The 20444-nt window shown below is 38.1% G+C and overlaps 2 protein-coding genes across 2 annotated transcripts; both read left to right on the plus strand.

Annotated features, from left to right (window-relative positions):
• The first annotated feature begins 5135 nt into the window (after window positions 1-5135).
• Window positions 5136-6632, plus strand: LOC113743831 (UDP-glycosyltransferase 71E1-like). Its single transcript, XM_072049545.1, has 2 exons — window positions 5136-5920; window positions 6032-6632. Exons 1-2 carry the CDS (start codon window positions 5136-5138, stop codon window positions 6630-6632), a joined length of 1386 nt encoding a protein of 461 aa, XP_071905646.1.
• A 7099-nt stretch (window positions 6633-13731) lies between these two features.
• Window positions 13732-19543, plus strand: LOC113743832 (protein FAR1-RELATED SEQUENCE 5-like). Its single transcript, XM_072049546.1, has 5 exons — window positions 13732-15109; window positions 15214-15955; window positions 16873-16941; window positions 17052-17148; window positions 19493-19543. The coding sequence occupies exons 1-5, from the start codon at window positions 13732-13734 to the stop codon at window positions 19541-19543; spliced, it is 2337 nt and encodes a 778-aa protein (XP_071905647.1).
• The last annotated feature ends 901 nt before the right edge of the window (window positions 19544-20444 follow it).

Genomic DNA, 20444 nt, shown 5'->3' on the forward strand with positions numbered 1-20444 from the left:
CGAAACAATAAGCGAGAGTGATAAAGTACACTCTCACTTCAATCAATTCACATTCAATTCACTTCAAGCAATTTACATTCAAAGCCATATAGTAACACACAAGTGAGTAGTACACTCACCAGGGTCAATGCAGATACCTCCCAAAAGAGAGTTTTAATCACCAAGAAACCCTAAAATAATCCAAGGAAAACAATTGAAGGTTCCGCTTTCAAAATAGAGTATACAGAATGCACATGTGAGGCTCGACTACCAGTCGTATGCCTCGCCAAATAATTACTAAAGTAAGGGTGCAAAACATGATTTTTGGTAACGAAAAGGTAACATGAAGACCTAGGCTCAAACAACCCAAAAGCCCTTCGTTCAAATCACAAGTAAATCCGACTAGCCTTCAAGAAAAAATTTCGGCAGCATAACCCTTGTTTTTACCTATTTTCCAGCCATCATGGCTTCATTATGTCCTCAAATCAGTCCCAACATCTCGTACAAAAATAATCTCATTCCCAAAAGCCGTTCACTAGGCTTAATGGCATTCAAGTACAAAATTTAGCTAGGAAATGATCGGATATGAAAGTCAAGCCCTAAACTAGTCAAATAAATACAAGAAGACTCGATTATAAGTCATAGACCAATTCTATATACTACCAAAACAGGGTTCCCTAAGCATACACAAACATTAAAGGAAACCAGAAAATTCGGAAATGCAATTAGCTTTGGCCCTAAAAAAAATAGTTTTTGTCCTCGTTTTGCGGTAATGGCACCAATTTCACTACGATTATCGGATGAGGGTGCAAGATCCACCATTTCGAAGCTAAAAGACAGGGCTACAACATCACAGAAGGTCACTCAACCCAGTTTTGAGTGAAAACAGGTCAAAAATGCAAGATACTACATCAAAAACGTAAAACAGATTCACCAAAATGTATTCTAGCGGAAACATCATAACTCAGGCTCTCCAAGTCCAAATCCAGAAATTCCAAAACCAGTTGAAAGCTAAGAAACAGGGATAAATTTCATCAGAATACCTCAACAGCCAATTCGGAAGAAATTCCAGCCAAAACAACCAATTACAGGCGCAATTCTTGCATTCGGGTAAAACCAGAACAGCAATAGTAATTTCAACTTATCTCATTCTACACTACTCCGATTGACCTGAAATTTTGTAGGCACCTCTAAAATGTCATTCCCTACAACGTTCATGGTTTGAGCTAAGGCCAATTCGGCCTCTATCTAGGACCTAAAAATTCGGACAGAATGTAGCTTCATGAACCCTAGGTTTTTCAATTTTCTTCCAAAACAGAAATTACTTGCAATCTTCCACTTTTTCCACCTTCTAGATGCCTTATATACCATTTCTAATCATCATAGATAGCCACACAATCATGCTTATATTAAAACAGAAAAATCCCCAAAAATAATAAAACTTCATCATTTCAATCACAAATCAAGAAATAACCCATAAATTTGCATCTCATACAACCACTAAGCATGATTTAAGCATCAATTAAAGGAGGAGGGTGGTTCTTCACAACTTACCTTAAAAACAAGAGAGAGAGAGCTATTGGTCACCTTAAATTTCCAAAAACTTCACACAACAACTCACCAACACTTCCTTAAGTGGTTTTATGGAGCAAACTCAAGGTTGGATGGTTGGTTTTGATGATTTGGAACAAGATTGAAGTGTTTTCTTCCTTGTGCTTGGAGTAAGAGAGAGAGAAAGAGAGCAAGAGAGGGCCGGCCACCTTGAGGATTTTTTTGATGATTTTTGGGTCATTTTTGGTTTATTTAAGTCAAATGGTAAGACCATGAATAGTGGTCTTAAGGTTCAACCAATCAAATGGTGACACTTGTCACCTTTTATTAAATGCTCACCTACCTTGTCTCTCTTATATTAATCCACTTAGCACCCTCTACTTATCTCTTAACACCCGATAAATTAAATCCAGTATCCAAAACTTAACCTAGTTGACCGAATTTTTCCGAACTTTTCGCACTAGTGGGTCCCACATCCGGTATACGCTCTTAATTTCTCAAAACCTATTCGATACTAGAAAAATCATCTAAAAACCATATTTACTCATAAAAATTATCTAGAAAATTTTCCGGATACAGAAAGTGCAGAAAACAAACCATTGAAGATAAGAAAACCTAGAAAATGGAAAAATTACGGGTTCTCACACTTTCTCAACACACCTTGGTGCATGACTTCATTCCGTGTAGATCACGCCCAGTAAACCACTTGCTGGAATAACATAGGCCAGTACACTTCCTTCATCCTTCCAATGTCCTTCTTCTTAATATTCCAATCAACCCACTGGATTAGAGATTTAGTTTTAAATGTTTGCCAATGCATGGAGCGTAGTTTCCCGCCTCGCTTTGCATAGGTCACATAGCCCAGTAGCATGCAAGTGCCTGGCTTGTTTATCTGAATTGGTAAGAAGTTTTTTATGTCTCACAACCCAAAGTAAAAATTGCCATCTACTAGGCCCCCTTAATTTCCACAACTTATCCCAATTAGTATCTATTTGCTCGCTAGCATCATGTTCCCCATCCACCTCATAAGCAAATGCCATTGTAAAGTCTCCATTCGCTGTCAGCCCCCATGATAATTTGTCCTCATTCCCAACTCCTCCATAGACTTGAACTGCTTGTATGGCTTCCAAATGGTCCTGCTGCAAATAATTCCCAAGGGATCTCCAGTCCCATCCTGTGCCAGTCCAGTAATCACTCACCACCTTATGGACCTTGTCCTGCGGGAGTTCTGTCCAAATATTCTTGATCAAAGGTTCTCGAGTTATCCAGTAATCCAGCCAGAATTTTATCCTCTTACCATTCCCTAGCCTCCATTTTATTCCTTTTTGTAATAATTTAGCCCCTTCCAATAGGCTCTACCAGGTATATGATTGTATACTTCTACCTTTGAGCGGGAGCTCATCTCTGCTATGGACGCCATACTTCTCCCTCAGTACTTTGGCCCATCTAGCATCTGGTTGTTTTAAAAGCCTCCAACATGTTTTTGCAAGCATGGCTCTATTAACTCTTTTCAATTCTCGAACTCCCAACCCCCCTCTATCCTTAGGTTGTGTAACAGTATTCTAATTGATCAGATGCATTCTCCTTTTCTCACCTTCTCCCTAAATGAAATTCCTAATTCTCTTCTCAATGTCGGCAATAATTGTAGCCGGTAACAACGAAGTTTGCATAGCGTATATCGGTATGAAGGATATAACTGACTTCACCAAGAGAGCTCGGCTTGCATATGAGAGGCACCTGCTCTTCCAACCTTGCAACCTCGTATGAACCTTTTCCAAGATTTCACCATATGTGCTTCGGTTTACCTTAGAGTGTAGTAGCGGCATTCCAAGGTATTTCCCTAGATTATCTGTTAAGCCTACTCCTGTTCTAACGCTGATTTGTTCTGCCAAATCCCTATCTACGTTCTTTGAGCAAAAAAGTCGTGATTTTTCAATGCTTACCTTTTGTCCTGACGAGGCACAAAATCTTTCCAATACCCCTCGTAACACTCTAGCTTGCTGTAAGCTTTCTTCAGTTAAAAGTATCAGATCATCCGCGAAAAAGAGATGGGATATTGCTGGACCTCTTCTGGACGTCTTGATAGGTTTCCAAACCCCCCGCATAGCCTCACTACTGATCAGGTGCCCCAACCGTTCCATGCAGAGGACAAACATATATGGTGAGAGGGGGTCCCCTTGACGGAGCCCTCTTGTTGGTGTGAAAGGTGCAATTCGTTCTCCATTCCATAAAACTTCCATGCTTGATGCCTGCACACAACTCATGATTAGAGAAACAAGGCCCGTAGGGAAGTTCACCATCTCCAAGGTTTCCTTCAAAAAATGCCAACTTAGACGATCATAAGCTTTCTCTAAATCAATTTGAACTGCTATGAAGAGAATAATTACATTATCCCTCTTTAACCTATAACTAGTCTCCAATAATTGATACTAACAACTACTGATCCATTGCATCACTAGTGGTTCTCGGCAATTGTTAATTGTGATTTTATAAGTTTAAGAATAGGATTCAAGATGACAACAAGGCGGATATTCATGATCAACAAGGTCGAGGGAGATCTTTTTCCTACCGCTTTAAATGGGGTGGGAGGGAGGGAAAAATACCCCTATCCCGTTTGCCGCTAATTATTTAGTATTATATATTTATATATGTAGAACGTAAAAATATACAATATAATAAAACTCTATGTATGTAATATTAATATTAATAACAGGATGTTTTCTTGTAATAAATTAATTTAATATTTATTGTTAATTTATTGTGATTAACCAATAATTTTGTTACGTTAGTTTATGTTTTCTATTTTGATATTGTTTTTAGATCTATAAAAAGAAAGTACGATAATTGATTGATTTTATATAAAATCATATATACATAAATAGATTCACGAGATCAAAATAATTTTTAAACTTTGTTTCACATTAGATAAATGTAAAACAATTTTTAGCAAGTTCATTATTAGTGTATTACATATATAAAAAATTAAAATCAAGCAAAAATATAAAAATGCTAGAGGCGTAGGAAGGGGGTACCCCAGAGGTAGTAGGGTGCAGGGGGCCAGAGATACTGGGGATGGGGAGGGGGCTGGGACTTTTTGGAGAGCGGATTAGTGGATGGCACTTCTCCCATTCCAAACCCATCCCATTGCTATCCCAGAATAGGATTGTAGTAACATGAAGGACATTGTAACTTTGAAAAGTTATAAACAGATATAAAACTCTCACAATGTTACTTCGCATCGCATTTTATCCTTGAACTCATATAAAGTAAGAGTACTCTTGTTCTAAAACATCAAGTAGGGGGAGAACATGCCTATTGGATGAGTTGAAATGCATAAAGTTGATAATTAAATGTCAAAACGAGAAAGAAACTACTTTATATTGAGTTTAATGATTAGCTTGATTAATGATAATAAAATTTCACAGTTCAACATTACAAAGCAATTTATTGATAGTACATTTACATTTATCAGGTAAAAATCCTGGAAACATTTGTAGTTTTGATTTCTACTCGATTCACTAGTGTGAAAGGCATCACATCTACTTTTAAAGTAAACAGATAAGATACACGTGGCGTGCGCTGCAAGCTAGGTAGAAACCAGAAAGATGAAGGTTGGATTCCCATCTTCAATCAACTGGCCAAAGTCAATAAAGAAAGTGAAAGAAATGAAAAAAGCAGAGCTGGTTTTCGTTACTATGCCGGCGATTGGCCACTTGGTATCATGTGTTGAACTAACAAAGCTTCTCATTGAATGTGATGAACGATTATCGATCACCGTCGTGATTATGAAGCTGCCCTTTGATCCAAAAGTCAGTAGCTACACAAATTCGTCGTTAGAAACTCCGAATTTGCACATAAGGTACCTTGACCTCATGAAAGAAGAGCCTTCTTCTCAATTGTCATCTTCTCTTTCGATTCTGTTTCGTTATATCGACAACTATAAAGGTTGTGTGAGGGAGGTTCTTGCTGAAATATCCAATTGTGTTTCGTCGCATCTTGGTGGGATCGTCATAGACATGTTTTGCACCTCTTTGATTGATGTAGCCAATGAATTTGGGGTTCCTTCCTATATATTTTGCCCAGGCGGTGCTGCACTGCTTGGCCTTTTATTCCAGTTGCAAAGTCTGAGAGATGATCTCAATGAAGATGTGAGCCATTACGAGAATTTAGACGATGAATTAGCTTTGCCTACTTACATCAATCCTGTTCCAGCTAAACTTTTGTCACCTGCATTTTTTGACAAGGATGGAGGTGGCGACATGCTCCTCGATCAGGTCAGAAGATTCAAGGAGACCAAGGGAATCATAGTTAACACTTTCCTTGAGCTAGAATCCCATGCGATTCAGGCCTTGAGCAATGATAAAACCATCCCACCAGTATATGCAGTAGGGCCTGTATTGAATCTGAAGGGAAGCAATAGTCAAAATCAAGAAACTGAGATGATTATGAAATGGCTCGATCTTTAGCCAGAATGTTCTGTTGTGTTCCTTTGCTTTGGTAGTGGAGGTAGTTTTGATGGTGACCAAGTGAAGGAAATTGCCTATGCACTCGAGCGCAGTGGATATCGATTCCTCTGGTCATTGAGAAGGCCTTCACCTAAAGAAAATTTTGAGTTTCCAAGTAAGTATGAGAACCTGGATGAAGTCTTGCCAGAAGGGTTCTTGCAGCGAACTGCTGTGGTTGGAAAAGTTATTGAATGGGCACCACAGGCAGCAGTTCTATCCCATCCTGCTGTGGGGGGCTTTGTTTCTCACTGTGGCTGGAACTCAATATTGGAAAGTGTTTGGTGTGGTGTGCCAGTGGCAACATGGCCACTTTATGCTGAGCAGCAGATGAATGCGTTCTTAATGGTGAAGGACTTGGCAACGGCAGTGGAGATCAAAATAGATTTCAAAAGGGATTTCGTACTGGGTGTGAGTAGTGAGATTTTGAGTGCAGATGTGATTGAAAGAGGGATTAAACATCTGATGGATCCTGAGAAGGAAATCAGAGACAAGGTAAAGGAAATCAAAGAAAAGAGCAGGTTGACTCTAAATGGAGGAGGATCATCCTATGCTTCCTTGAAGTTGTTTCTTGAAGATGTAATAGATAGTATTCCATAATTGTTTGTCAGTCCATAGCTGAAGATCAACCATTCCTAATATCCATTAACTCTGCTATAACCAATTTTACTCTGAAAATCAATGCTTTTTTCTGTTTTTGCTTGTTAGGCTTTCTTCTGTTTTCCCTTTCACACTTTCTTTTGCTATTCTAATCTTCTACGTGGTACTTTGTAGGTCAAATACAATCCGTGACTGTGAAATGGACTAGCAAGGGTAATGTAGACTTACAATTCAGTTAATAGTAACAGTGAATAGCTAAACTTATTAATTAAACTTCGGAGTTGGTAAAAGTTTAGGGAGTATTATAGTGCTAAACCAAAAATGATGGGACCAAATTGTGACAATTTTACTGCGGCATTGAGAGCAGAGTATGTCTTTTGCAGCATTAACTCACACCTAGTTGTGGTGCGGGCTGTTCTACTTGCAATAATTGGTACTTACTGCATACTGCCTTTCACTTTTTGATTGCAATTAAAGCACAGTTTACTCTTATAGATGGAGCCAATCAAGATACATGCCATGCTTGAGAAGGTGGTACGGTTTTAGTAGGAGGATTGTTGTCGTGCAGATTTTTCATTTGGTGGTTCAAGATGTGGTGGTTCCATTAAAACGTGTCATTGGCATGCTAATTGGAGAGATGTCATTACTGCATTGACATATCATCGGCCACGGGTGCTCTCTAAAATGGTTAAGTGGCAATTTCCGTCTCCTGAGTTTGCTAAACTGAATACAGATGGTTCGGCTGTGTTGCAAGAAGGTGTTACTAGTTGACATGGTTCGCAATATCGGTCGATACCGATACGTATCGGCCTAGTCGTAACTGGAACGGAGGGGACAAATACGATACTGATCCCCGAATTATGGATATTACTATATCCACGATGATTCGCTCTGACTCGGTCATTATTGGCCGATTCGAATTTGTGATGCATGATACCGATCGATATATTCTAGTCGACTCAGATATTTTTTAAATTATGCCTTTTTTGGTATATTTCTAATTTTAGTAATTTTTTAAAAATTTTTGAAAACTTTCACGTGCTATAATGTGTGTATCACCCGATATTCAACCGATATGCCACAACGGATGTGGAATAATCAAGACCGCGATGCGACCGTGACCCGTGATAGCGAACCATGGTAGTGGAGGGGGAACTGTAAGGATTGAATTCGGTGCATTTTCAGATTTCTTTGGCAAGACAAATTCTTTACAAGCGGAGGCGCGTGCTCTTTTAGACTTTTAGTTGGTCTTCAGCTTTGCTAGAAATATGGAAAATCACAGGTGTGTTTGGAACTAGACTCCCTGGTTCTAGTTGGGGTATTGGAAGGAAGGTTTCAGATTCTGGCAGACATTCGGGCAACAGTTAAGAGGGATCCGAAGTGTTCCACTGTTTCCGTGAGGCAAATGATGTTGCAGAAGCTTTGGTAGCTTCTTGGATTCAACATGGGCGATTTGACGTTTACAAATTGAGTTCTAATTTTTCTTCATTAGCTAAGGATTTATTTTGTTTAGATAAGATAGGTATATGTAATTTTTTAGATTCAATGTCAGGAGGTAAAGGCTTTATGTCGCCCTCCTTCGTTGTACTTTTTCCTAATTTCATTATTAATAAAATAGGCATCGAAATCCACACGCCAAATATGATTGGCAGATAAAAAGAAATCTATTTGTATTAATAGTTTCTCATTTATTAATACTATAAATATAAATATTTAAAATAAATCCCAGTTAATATTTGTCATAATTATGATACTTTATTATTAGAGTAAAATACAGTTTTGGTACCCAAACTTTGACGCACGAGCAGTTTTAGTCCCCAAATTTTGGACGAAAACAAATTTGGTACCCGAATTTTCAAATTTTGAGCATATTAAGTACCCTGAACAATTTTTTCCCAAATGGCTACCAAAAAAAGCCACGTGTCCGGCCGGAATTGTATGAAAAAAGCGCAAAAAAATTTCAAGTGCTATTCTAATACTAACTATTAAATTTAAGGACTAATAGTATAATAAAGTAAAAATTCAAGGACTAAAATAAAAGAAGAAGAAAACGATAGTGCACTGAAACACGTAGAGTCTTCACTTGCTGTGCACATCATTTTCACTTCTACTTTAGAATTTGTTCCGTTTTGATTGTCAGAGGTGGTTCTACTGGAGTTGAACTTGCTGCAGAAATTGCTCCAAAATGGAACACAAGTGAATTTGAACTTGGGCTAGGGAGATTTTCACCTGATCTGCTGTGGACAGGACTATACTTTTCCCCAGTGGATCCTCTTTGGGAGAAGAATTCATCATCCTCGTCGGAACCCATGTTGCTTGCAGCACCATTTCTGTAGTCTTGGTGGAAATGGTGGTGCTGCTGCTGTTGACATGGCAGCGGCGGCAGCGGTTGGAGCTCCGGCGAGCCTAGCCATTGATACTGAAGTGAAGCTAAAACTGAAGCTGAAGGGACAGTATTATGGTGATCTTCTAAGCTCTGAGGAACATTAGATGCCTCATTTTTAACATCTCTGGAGCTTACTAGAGCTCCCAGGTAGAGAAATTCTGAGCTGTTAGAGGAAAGAGTGTGGCGGGGTAGTTGTGGCGGCAGAGGTGTTCCTGGAAGTGGGTTTTTTGTGGTGGTGCTGTCGGAAAGAGTGGCGTTGGGCGAGAAAAGGCGAAGATTGTCTGTCTTGGAGAAAGCCCATTGGTGTTGGTGGTAGTAGCGGAGGCGTCGGTGGTGGTGGTGGAGGAGGATAAAGGTGGCAATGCCGGCGATGAAGACGGTGGAGACAAGGGATACCGAGACAATGACAGCTATCAGTTTGTGAGAAATGGGCCTGTTATTAGAGGAGGAGGAAGAATGGGGGAGGATGAGGGAGGAGATATTGGCAGGAAAAGTTGACAAAGCGAAGGGGAGGGCGGCGAAGAAGCTGGCGGAGGAGACCAAATAGAAGGGAAAAATGGGTTGTTTTCGGATTGAGGATTAGTGGGAGGTGAAAGTGTACTTTGGTTGGAGCTGAGGTTGAGACTGTGGGGAGGGGAAAGGAGGTTCAGGTAGGGTGGTTGGTGGAGGAGCTGGTGGAAGAGAATGGCTAACAGGGAACAATGGCTGATGGAGGATACGGTGGCCGTAGTGGTGGCTAGTGGTGGTGGTGGTGGTGGTGGTGGAGGAGGAGGAGGAAGCTGTGGTGAAGAAAGAAGTAAAGAAACAGCAGTAAATGCAAAAGAAAATATTACTAATACTGGTAAAAGTCTTCATCTTTAGCTAGAGAAAGTCTTTAATTAACGAGCTCTGTTTTCTCCTCTTCGGTATCTGTTCCATTAACAAAAAAGTAGTAGTGAAAACGATGTGCACTGCAAGTGAAGAATCTACATGTTCTAGTGCAGCATCGTTTTCTTCTTTATTTTAGTCCTTGGATTTTTACTTTATTACGCTATTAGTCCTTAAATTTAATAGTTAGTATTAGAATGGCACTTGAAATTTTTTTTGGGCTTTGTTCATACAATTGTGCCCGGACACGTGGCTTTTTCCGGTAGCAATTTGGGAAAAAATCGTTCAGGGTATTTAATGTGCTCAAAATTTGAAAATTTGGGTACCAAATTTGTTTTGGTCCAAAATTTGGAACTAAAACTGCTCGTGCGTCAAAGTTTGGGTACCAAAACTGCATTTTTCTCTTATTATTACATTAATGTATGTATCGTTTATACTAATTGAAATATCGAGATAATTAATAAGACAAATGTCATTCAATAAATATAAATAATTAAATTGTATAAAAAAAAATCCTAATCCTTAGGGCATACCTACGAATACCATGTGTCCCTATTGGCCAAAGCAACAAGTTAGTTTTGTATATGAAAAGGTTCAAAGAATGTTTTTTAACCCCACTCATATGCAACCGAGCCCCCTTTGACCAAATGAACTTGTTCATTTAAGGTATTAAGTTTAACAAAAATTTTGTTTTTATTCCTAGTAATTGTAAAAATCAACTCGTATATTTGCAAGTAATTCTATAGTTATAGACAGTGAAAAAATAAATAACAAATAAAATACCCCTAGAACTTAGAGGAGGCTCTGGCTTCTAATCCCTCTAATCCCTCCTGATTTCTCAAATCTCATCATTTACAAGAAAATATTTTAAAAATAATAATAACAAACATAATACATCCCTTTATTATGAATGTAGTACTAATACTAGCTACATTTTAAGGATTCGTAGCCAACGAATGGATTTGTTATGCTAAAAGATTTTGTCTTTTCAGTATAGCGCATTAAGAGGTTCCTTGCATGTTTTGCATATTTATTGAATGCATATGCTATTTGATTTGTAAATATTATTATTGTATTAAGTACTTCAAGCAAAATTAAAATATTTTTCTATCATTTGTGCCATCACTGGAAAGTTATCCTAGCTCCACCACTGCATGAAACTCTAAAATCTATGCATCAATCTGTCGCATGCGTTGACATTTATTCTCATTATAAAGGTAGGTTTACGTATTGAAACGGTATCTGAAAAAAGAGAAAACATAGCTTAAGGTGGTTTGGTCATATGCGAATATTCAAGACTTTTCTCTCAGCATCTTCTGATCATATATTGCTGCATCCACCTAACTTGATAATTTAGAGAGAGAAGCGCTTTGCATACATGTCACTTCAGCATGTTATTTCTCCATCTAGTAAGTACTTTATGTACTCATGTAAAGGGTAACATATTGTTCATACAGCCATTATCGGTGGACTTTAATGTCATTATCATAAAAATTTCTAAACAAAAGATTATCTCTATTCTTTGATTGATCATAGTAGGTGCTGAAGTGTACATATTTAAAGTAGTTGGAGGGCAAACTGTTTCTAAGACCCAATTTAGAGGGGCAAAGTGTAATTAATTAACCTCAAATTTTCCATGAAACTGCAGAAATTAGAGCATAGCCAGGTCTGCTAGAAGTTGAGATACAATCGGGGCCTATTGGACGGTGATACAACTATGTTATGCAACCGTGACACAAGTATTTCATGTGATATAAGCCACAACTTCAAAAGGATTTTTTTGGGTCAATATTCCCTTTCCTTATATTATTGGGATAATTTTAGAAACTGCCATCGAGGTTTTGACCATTTCATATTGTCTTCTAAACTTGTAGAAACATTAGTTACCTTCATGTTAGTTATTTGGGATCCAGTGCCTACATCATTGACTCTGCTACCTTTACAACTGAGTTGGTTTTACATAGTTTTGTCCATAGAAAAAAATTAAGTCATTTGTTCATTGCATTAGTCATAATTTGAAGGTAATTTCTGTAGTGTATTCACAAAGTTCGAAGACAGGTGTGGAAAGCAAATAATATGGCAAAGAAGCCTCCACGTTGCAACCTAACAAGTACGGACGACGAAAGGGAATAATTCTAGAAAAGGAAGTGATGACCTATAACCGCGATTTGGACATTGGAAATGTAACGTACTGCACAAGCTGGAAATGCATTGGGGTGAAACGGAATTAACATAAATATAATAGGCTAAGGAGTAAAAATAAACCCGTTAACTTTATTAAAACAACCCCAATTTTCAACTCTTTCATCCATAATAACAACGGAGTATCCATTTTCATTGAATACAAATGTTAGCGATCGCACAATATCATATTCAAATGTATTTTTGAATAAAGAGCCAACTCTTTATGGCTTTCCTGCACTACAACTAAAGATTAAATCCATTTTGAGGACCATTATTATATTCAAACGGGTGTCTCAGTTTAAAAGTTTCAGCTCCCTTGGCTTTCTTCCATTACAACAACATAATACCCAAGGTGCCATAAAGACAGACTGATTTATCGGATAAAATGAAATTAAACCCGTTGGTGAGTAAAAGACCAGCTCTTTGTGCCTTTCAACCATTACAGTGACAGAGTACCCAACGTGCCTTAAATACAAATGTTGGGTTATGGGATAAAATTTAGTTAAAACGGTTGTCTTATAAACGACCAGCTCTTTACGGCTTTCGTCCATCAGACAGTCAGAAGAACCCAATTTCCTTGAATACAAAATTATTTATCGGAAACCATAAAAATTAACACGCCGGTGTCGGTTTTGTTGTATAAAACATCAAAGACGAAGCGTAAGCAGTATTAAACAAAGCCATGCTGGGGCCACTGAAGAGGAAACATATTAGGTACTAAACACACAGCCACGTTGGGGCCAGCAGTGATGCATGTGTTTGAAGACAGGTGGTGAGGTCGGAATCGAAGGCAAAAATTTGGTAAAGAGGTGGTGTCTACTGGCGTAAATTCAGGCTCAGGCGGTGACGGTAGATATATCTAAGGAAGGCCCTTCCGAAGCTGTGGTGACAGAATGCAGCGGCGTGGAACAGAAGCAGAGAAATCAAAGGTGAGTACTTTTGTCCATAACTTTGAAAAATGGAGTAAAATAATGAGTAAAACATTTGTACGTCTAGTAAGGTGATTTCTACAGTTCTTGTAAGAGGCAATGATAGAGGAATAAGGAATACGAAATACGGGGTGTAAGACCCTGCGTCTTCGAATAAAGATGAAACGAAACCGAAAAATTATCGCAGTTTATTTGTGCACCAAGCTTTGTGTATGTACGTAGGAAATGTTGGTCCTCTAATTTGTATTAAATTGTGTAAAGAAAATTAAGCAGAAATGAGTGAAGACGTGAAGAAGACGTTGTAACAGGACTAAAGTCTTAAAACAGAGTGATTTGGATGGCCGTGTGGACATCGATAATGGCCCCCATACTGCATTACGCATGCTTATGTGAAAAGAATTAAAGAAACACACAGTAGAGGTTGAGTTTGTGGGTGTTAATGAAAATGCATGTCGATAGTGGTATTTTGTGCTAAAGGTTGATATAATTGCATCAGCCACACTTATAAAACTGTGTATATGAATGTTAGAGTAATGTTTATCGTCTGCATTTTGTGAAAGTTGTGAGGTAAAGTATGGTTTGTTAACTGAAATGATCGTGTATATATGTTTTGTTCCATTAGTAGACGATCAGTATTTATGTTACAAACGAAAGCATATGGGGAGGCTGAAATAAAAATGTTAAGCGACCATGGTTAGAAAAAACATTGAACAACCACACAGGGGTTGTAACTATGGGGCAGGATGGGGCGCTTAAAACTCATGACATGGTGCAGGAAACAGAGAACAGAAAAATGGGGATGGATGATTGCGGCAGGTTAAGGTCATTTGACCTTAACCAAGAACCTGAGTGTGACCGAGACACATTCATTGAAGAAAGTGGTGGTTCAATAGGAGGACACGAAGATGAGGAGGCAGATGAATTGGTGGGCGCAATAGGCGTGGATGACGTAATGAAATTAACATTTGACACGGAAAAAGAAGCTGGGGAATTCTATAATTTGTATGCGAAACTAAGCGGATTTGGGATTCGTAAAAGTAATGCCAAACGAGATGCAGATGGCATTTCAAGATTTAGAAAATGGGTATGTTGCTGTGAAGGTTATAGGAATGAAAAGTGGTTTAATTATGAAGACCGGAAAAGAGAAGCAAAACCAATCACAAGAACCGGGTGTGGGGCTTGCTTTCGCGTGAAGTATGACATAGAATCGGTAAAGTATGTGGTGACACGTTTTATTATGGAGCACAATCACCCGCTGGCATCAGCGACAAGTGTGCAACACATTAGGTCGCATAGAAAAGTGAGCGATGCAGAATATGCGCAGGCAAAAAGTCTAAAGTTGGTTGGGGCCAGAATATGCCAGATAATGAAACATTTTGTTATCAAAGCCGGAGGGTATAGTAACGTGGGATTTTGCATTAAGGATCTGTATAACCGAATGGACGAGGAACGTAGAAAAGATATTTTTAATGGCGATGCAGAAGGGGCACTTGGGTTCTTGGCAGCAAAGAAGGATGTCGATGACATGTTCTTTTATAAATATCATGTAGATAATGAAGGAAGATTGACAAGGTTGTTTTGGGCAGATTCTAAATCTCATGCGGACTTTAGTGTATTTGGAGATGTATTGGTGTTTGATACAACATACAAAACAAATAAATACCACAAGCCACTAGTTGTACTTGCAGGGGTAAACAACCATTTGAACAGTACTGTTTTTGGCTGTGCACTGCTATCAGATGAGAGGATTGAAACATATGAATGGGTGCTAAGTACATTTGTAGAGACTATGAAAGGTAGAAAGCCAGTAGCAGTGATGACAGATAGGGACAGTGCAATGCGAAGAGCCATAAAGAATCTTCTCCCGGATGCTTGTCACAGGCTATGTTCGTGGCACTTGTATAGAAATGTACAGAGTAATATTCGCTGCGAGGAGTTTAATAACAGGTTGTATAACCTGATGACGAGAAAGTGTAGCACTCTTGAGTTTGAGGATCGGTGGGCTAGGTTGGTTAATGAATGTGGGGTGGTAGAGAATGAGTGGGTGAAGAAGTTGTACCGTAGGAGAAGGTTATGGGCAGAGGCCTATTTACGCGGTCATTTTTTTACAGGTATGAGAAGTACTCAAACGTGTGAGAAAATGAATGCTTTTTTGAATGAGTACTTCAAAAAATGCGATTATATGAATTCGTTAGAAGTTTCGATTTGGCAATAGCATGGCTTCGACATACTGAGAGCAAAGCAGTTCACACAAGCGAAAACACAAAACCAGTCTTAACCACAATCCTGCCCGAATTAGAGGGGGGCGCAGCGGAGGTGTTTACAAGGAATGTGTTCTTCATGCTGAGGAAGCATTTGAACAGGCAAGGACTTCTAATTTCTGAGGGTTGGAGCGAGGATGGAGGGAGTCGTACATATTATTACTCGAAATATGGTGGACACGAAATAAGTTGGAGGGTGGATTATGATAGGTCAATGAAGAAGCTAATCTGCTCTTGCATGAAATTCGAGTCAAAGGGGATTCCTTGTGCTCACATGTTTCGCGTAATGGTGGTAGTAGGAATGAACAGGATCCCAGAAGCATGCATTTCGAAGCGGTGGATAAAGGGAGTTTACTGTACTAATAATAGAATGAAAGCATTTGTTGTAGACGAACAGCTAACACAAATGGCCAGATATGGCACTTTAAAGTCCAGCTGTAATACTATGTGTTACTATGCCTCCTACATGGATGATGCGTTTAATAACCTGCAGCAGATGTTTGACAAGCATTCTGTGGACCTAAAGGAGAAGTGGATTGACAGGGGATATGGGGGAGACGGATTTGCAATGGATTCAAGAGTGAGGAACGATAGAAGTAGAAGAACGTTCGGGCTGTTAGATCCCAGGGTGTCCCGGTCTAAAGGTGATCACAAGCATGCAGAAGCAAAGAAGAAAAGAAAGTGTGGTCATTGCAGGTACTATCGGAATTGCATACGTAGTTATACAGTAGTTAATTGATAAAATACATGAAGTGGACAGTGAAGGTAATAATGAAGAAGTGGGTATTTTTCGTTCTTATTATCAACAGTAGCAAATAAACACATAATTAAAAGTGTATACAAAGTATACAAAGTTATTGGCAATGCAAGAAAGTTGAAGTGGTGTAATGTTAGCATTATGCTTAGTTGACGTGATTACTTGCAGTCACAAATGATTTGACATGTGATATATGGGTTGAAGATTGCAGGCAGGCCACAACCAACGAACATACCCATACAAAAAGAATTCGCACAACACAGCAGTTCATGATGATTATATGGAAAATTGTTTGGATGACTCGCTGGAAAAATCATTTGAAATTGGTACGGGTTGGAGCGACTTAGGCGAATGAAGAGGACAAGCATTTGTACCACAACCATTCGGTAGCGGTGGAAGGGACACAGGTGACGAACAAAGAAGTCCAGGAGAAAGATGAGGCACTACTGTTGTGATGCTTCGGTTTGCAGTTACGCAATAACTAAGGCAGGTTTTGGTGAGTATAGGTGCAAGAGTAGTCTTTCCATGAAACAAGTACGAAATTGTAGAAGGGGAACGGTTTGTATCTTTCCTTCGCATTAATTTGTTTTGAGCATGAGAAGGCTACAAGGTATTCGTGAATCCGGGGAATGCTGGGTACAGGTTGTGGTGGTGTTTAAAAAATTTGATTCCGTTACCATTGAAGTGTAAATAATGTAAGTTTGAATGTGTCATGGGCCATTGTAAGCTGTTATGACCACAACCACTCAAAGGTAGTAAACAGTCATTGTACTGATGCAGTACCTGTTGGTAAATGGCTTTGTTGTTCTTATTTCACTATTGTTGCGTGTGTAAATCCTATTATATATTCTTTTAGGTGTGAAATGCAGAGGTTGAAAGAGATGGTATGGTTGTGCATGGAAGTAGCAGCCATAACGACAGACAGGTTACAGAGTAACACCGGGTTGAGGGATTGTCTTTTGTTATGTATCGGGGGGTGAAGAGTATTCAAGATTGCTAGGTCTACATGGGTAAGTCATTGTAGTTCCACCGAAGGGGCCATGCACAGAAGGATCACCAGATGCATGATTGTCAAGGTTGCGTCATAAGCACTGCTGTAGCAAATAGTGCTACTGCATTGGTTAATAGGAGAGTAAGTAGTTGACAAATTGTTTATTGGACGAACCAAACTTGTTACGGTCCTTTTTTGTAAATAGGAAATTAAGTGGAAGCGTATGTTGCGCAAAATCTCTTCGTGGGATAGACGTTTTCCGAAGTGGCTACTTGGGAATCAGCTTCAGTTGCCCAACTTTTGTAAACTGGTGTCTTACGCTGCTGCTATGAACTACTTTTACGATATGGGTTATTTGTTCCTCTCCTTGCTATCCTAACCAATGAGCGTAAGGCCTAACGCCTTTTCTTTTGCCTATCGTTCCATTCAGGTGTAGGAATAGTAACTTCTGTTTCTCCCCATCTATTTTCATTGCTCACAATGCTTATGCATCTCTTCAGTGCACCAATAACAATGGTATTATTAGTTATATGTATTATATATGTATATTAATTTATGTAATATAATTAATATTATGAATTATACTAATAATTATACATATTTACTAATAGAAATTATTAATTAGTTCGAGTAACTTTACTAATACATTTGTACTAATATATTTAATTAGCTAATAACTATCAATTACGATGTGATTTGTAATATATTTATTAGGGATAATTTAAGAAACCTCCCCTGAGATTTCTGACACTTTCACTGGCACCCCCTGAGATTCTCAAAATTTGACTGACCTCCCTTGCCTTTGAGTTATTAGGTCCCTTAGCTGACATCATGAAGGCCAAAATTACAAAAATATGGTATGAAGTTGGGATTTATTACTGATGTTGGGGTTTATTATTACCGTTTAGTTGAAGAAAAAGGCATCTACAGTGATTAATGAAGCCTAACAACAATAACACAAACTTAGAGAGTAATACATGAAGTAAAGCTGGATTAGGGAGTAAGGCACCATTTTTGTGCCATTATTGTGGCTGCTGTTTCAGTTAGAAATGTTTTTAAGTAAAATTCAAAAAATGGTACAATAATTTCTTATGAAAAAAAAAGTAGTAGGTTATCTACGTAATATAAATCAAAAATAGTTTAAAAAGGAAATATCCCATAAAGTACCAACTCTTTATGGCTTTTCTGTATTACATGAATGAAGTACCACGTTTTGTATGAACATTTTATTATAAATCATTTACTTTTGTTAAATACATAAATATTTGCAAATAAAATTCAAAAGCCGTTACAGAAACATCTTTACGAAAGGAAAACTAGCATTTTTTGAATTATTTAATATAAATGAAATATTTTAAAGTAAACAAAAAAAATTGTCCATAATATACCAGTTCTTTACGAGTTTCTTCCATTATATGAATTAAGTACTAGCTATTTAAGAGTAGTTGACTTCAAAATAGAAGCGTAACTTTGAAATATGCTATTTTAATTTTAGTAAATTTGTTTATATATGAAAAATTGGTTAACTAGCGCAGTGAATTCAAACCCTGCTTATGAATTGGATAAAAAAAGTACTCCAGGTCTGCACTAAAACACCAGCTCTTTATGCCTTTTCTCCATAAATTATCCATTTTTCCATTTTTCCATAAGCTAATTCAGGGGATGTTTCTGAAATTATCCCTTACAATATATATGTGTATGTATGATTAATAATTTATATAATAATAAATATGTTTATTATTATGCATATAAGGTTGCAAAATGATTAAATTTAATATCTTATATACGTTATAACTGTGTAAAATATTAGTTAATTAGTATTTATATATATTATGTAATTATAGATAGATATTTATAATTTCTTTGAGGGGGTTTACTCTCGGAAAAAGGTGCAGTAGGAGCTTAGTCTCAGAAATTTGCAAAGGAAGTTGTTGAAGTGAAAGAAAAAGGGAAATGTGTCTTGTGCACAAAGTAACGAAACAGAGCTGAACACGATTAATTTTTTTTACAGCATTTGTACATTTCCATTGGAGTACAATATTTCACGTAACTTGTTTGCACACGATTAATGAATTTCTTATTAATTATAACAATTATGCAATGTCCGCGTCATGTACGTAATCTAAATGCCTATGAACTGTAGAAAAAATTTCACATGTTTACTGACACTCCATCCGAACAACTTTGATACACTAGTTTTTTTTCGTGACATAGTTTAACAAAAATTGGTATACCTTGTTGGAACAATCCACTTAGGTAGCAATGCTTCGTCAGCCTCCCTCACACTAATTACTGTACAACAGTGTGGAAACTTGAACTCATATTCTTGTGTTGGAGTTGCATTCATACAAAAGGCTTTTCTGTCATGATATAAATAAGTTCAAAAAATGTAATGCATTAAATGTGATAGATTTATAGTAACAACAACTTTCATTTAAATTGTTTTGTTGTAAATATTTAATTTCACTACAAACTTCAATTGCAGGTGAAGAACAATCTGGGACAGACGAAAAATAAGAACAGGACTATAAATTAGTTGTAGGAAATTTACGGTGACAAATTTTCGTTCAAAGCAGTTAAACGGTACAAATTTAGACAAACAAGTTCAACGTTACCAATTATCTGTCAATTGTTAACATTTTCCGTGTTCAAGTTTAAAATTGTATCAGAATTACACAACACACGTGGCGATTGCTCACAGCTTGGCTTTGTTGGTGGGGATTCCCAACTAGTTTGCATACTCATTCCTCCGGTTACACAACCTTGTTTGCGGTTATGGGCCATGGGTGCTCAGTCTTTGGCATTATGAATTCGCTGACATTCGTGAGCTTTGCCTCTACCAAGTTCATTCGTAAATGTCTGCGTCCCGGCACTTGTGTTCGGACGCTTAGAAACACAGGATTCCCGGCCACCAATTCCACATCGAAAGGCAGCGTTTCCCTGTCCCCTTTTGGAGCTTCAATGCACTTTCCAAAATTACCTGTATTTGATGTAGCCTTTGGTCCACCACTTGTGAGTTGTCCGACACATTGGATGCCAAACGAAATATTTCTGCACTTTTTTCTAAAACTTTCTTTCTCAGACCCATGCACTGAACAAGCAGGTTCTCGTACCAGTGTCTAGGCACCTAAGCGGAAACAACACAGATGTCTGTATTAATTTTACACAAATTGCTCAAATTAAATGGCGGGTGAAGTACAGGGCGAAGAATGTCATACCACATCACCAATAGCACATGGAAGAGGCAACCCTATTACATCGCCACCAACTCTGTGAATGCCCTCTTGCTCCAGTGATCCATCAGTTTGTATGCACAATACAGACCAGGGAAGGTAATTAATTGAATGTTTCAGTGACGGTGTTGTAGCCTCACTTAGTGGCAACTGGTCACATATATGAATTACGCACTCCTTCCCACTGGGTGGCAACGTGGAGGA

This window comes from Coffea arabica, chromosome 5e (assembly GCF_036785885.1).
Source record: "Coffea arabica cultivar ET-39 chromosome 5e, Coffea Arabica ET-39 HiFi, whole genome shotgun sequence".
NCBI classification, from domain to species: domain Eukaryota; kingdom Viridiplantae; phylum Streptophyta; class Magnoliopsida; order Gentianales; family Rubiaceae; genus Coffea; species Coffea arabica.

Excerpts from the sequence above, each read along its gene's own strand:
- LOC113743831 (XM_072049545.1), top strand. The coding sequence starts at position 5,136 with ATGAAGGTTGGATTCCCATCTTCAATCAACTGGCCAAAGTCAATAAAG. Across the intron at positions 5,921-6,031 it reads CCACCAGTATATGCAGTAGG|TGGAGGTAGTTTTGATGGTG; the intron begins GCCTGTATTGAA and ends TTGCTTTGGTAG.
- LOC113743832 (XM_072049546.1), top strand. The coding sequence starts at position 13,732 with ATGGGGCAGGATGGGGCGCTTAAAACTCATGACATGGTGCAGGAAACA. Across the intron at positions 15,110-15,213 it reads ACGCGGTCATTTTTTTACAG|CATGGCTTCGACATACTGAG; the intron begins GTATGAGAAGTA and ends ATTTGGCAATAG. Across the intron at positions 16,942-17,051 it reads GCAGCCATAACGACAGACAG|GGGCCATGCACAGAAGGATC; the intron begins GTTACAGAGTAA and ends GTTCCACCGAAG.